General features: G+C 46.9%; 1 protein-coding gene across 1 annotated transcript in view; it reads left to right on the top strand.

Moving 5' to 3' along the window:
- Positions 1-663: 663 nt before the first annotated feature.
- The window catches only part of ALDH9A1 (aldehyde dehydrogenase 9 family, member A1), a 9,005-nt gene continuing 8,270 nt past the window's right edge, over positions 664-1,398 (top strand). The window contains exon 1 of the mRNA XM_009320720.1: positions 664-819. Coding sequence (XP_009318995.1) covers positions 664-819 — 156 coding nt within the window. The remainder of the gene's footprint in view (positions 820-1,398) is intronic.

The following is a 1,398-nucleotide window of genomic DNA, read 5'->3' as shown; positions in this document are numbered from 1 at the left end:
TAAACCTGCGCTGAGGCGCGGGGCCGGTGCCCGGGAGTTGCCTCCTTGTTATTTGCCTGCAAGGGCCGGGTGCCTTCGGCTTCTCCTGGCTGGCCCACGCCGGTGCCGCCTGCGGAGGCGTCCTGAACGCCGTGGTGGTTTGGTGGCTGCGTTTTGCCTCCTGCAGTGCAGGTCCGACATCAAACTTTTTAGCAGAAATCGGCTCTGACTCTCAGTCACACAAAAAATCGAGTGGTGCCTGATCTTAGCAAAGGACACGATTTGAACTTGTCTAAATTTTTTTTTTTTTTAATAGGAGATCCTTAGGTTTCAGCAGAATCACTTCAAGAGAGAGAATATTTATGTTGAGGAATGTGTAACAGAGTCCTGAAGCTGGTGGTAGAAGTATAACAAACTCCGGTGGGAAACAGAGGAATTTTGTAACAATTGGAGCTAATCAGTAACTAGAACATGACTGTGGAGAATGGCAGATCTTTTAATTCAGACCAGCTGAATTACAGCACCTCTTCTATAGCCAATTACAAATCAGTGGGAACCATAGCATGGAGTTCTGTAGCCTGGTGTAGGTGGCTGGACTGAAGTCTTTGGGGTTCGATGCGAGATTAACCATATTCTTTTGTGCCCCTTTTCTGAGATTTCCATCATATTTATTTCCTGTTGAAAATGTGCCCAGGTCGTGTGATAAGCAAGCTGCTCTGCTCGGGGGAGAAGGAAGTCAATCTGGCTGTGGAGAGTGCAAAGGCTGCCTTTAAAATATGGAGTCAGATGTCTGGCATGGAGCGGAGCAGGGTGCTGCTGGAGGCTGCCAGAATTATTCGGGTATGTTGTGGGAGCTCGCCGCCTCTTTTGGAGAGAGATGGTTCTGTCTCTGAGCTTTCGTGTGGGTTAATGTGGCTGTTGGGGCCTTCCAGGAGGACTTCAGAGCTCCAGGAGGAGCGCAGGAGTTAAACCCCACCTTTGACCAGAAGAGACAGTAGGTTGCCTTGGGCGTGGCTTCAGTCTTATCGCTCTATTCGAAGCCAGTGTGTACCTTCTCTGCTTATTTCTGTTAGAAGACATAAAACTGAAGCCATCCAGTTGAGATCTTGCAGGGCTCGTGCTTCTTTTCACAACTCCAAAGATTAAGCTTCACTACACGTGATTTCAAAGCTGAAATTGCATAACTGTCACATTGTTGAATTTTCAGCTTGTTGGACACTGTTGTCACGTGACTGCAGTGTGTCTTGTTTTAGCAATAAAAAAAATGTAGGAGTGCTGGTTTTTGTCTTGGACATCAGATAATACACATGGGAGAGGATACAAATAAGCTAGCTTTATCACAAACTGCTTTGTGAGATAACGTGTTCTTGGACATCAAAGTTAATCCCCATCGAGGCAGAGATCTGTAAGAAACGATGC

The sequence above is a fragment of the Pygoscelis adeliae genome, unplaced genomic scaffold, assembly GCF_000699105.1.
Source record: "Pygoscelis adeliae isolate BGI_AS28 unplaced genomic scaffold, ASM69910v1 Scaffold402, whole genome shotgun sequence".
Taxonomy (NCBI): domain Eukaryota; kingdom Metazoa; phylum Chordata; class Aves; order Sphenisciformes; family Spheniscidae; genus Pygoscelis; species Pygoscelis adeliae.
The sequence above is the reverse complement of the archived record's forward strand: the minus strand, read 5'-3'. Positions and strand labels throughout refer to the sequence as shown.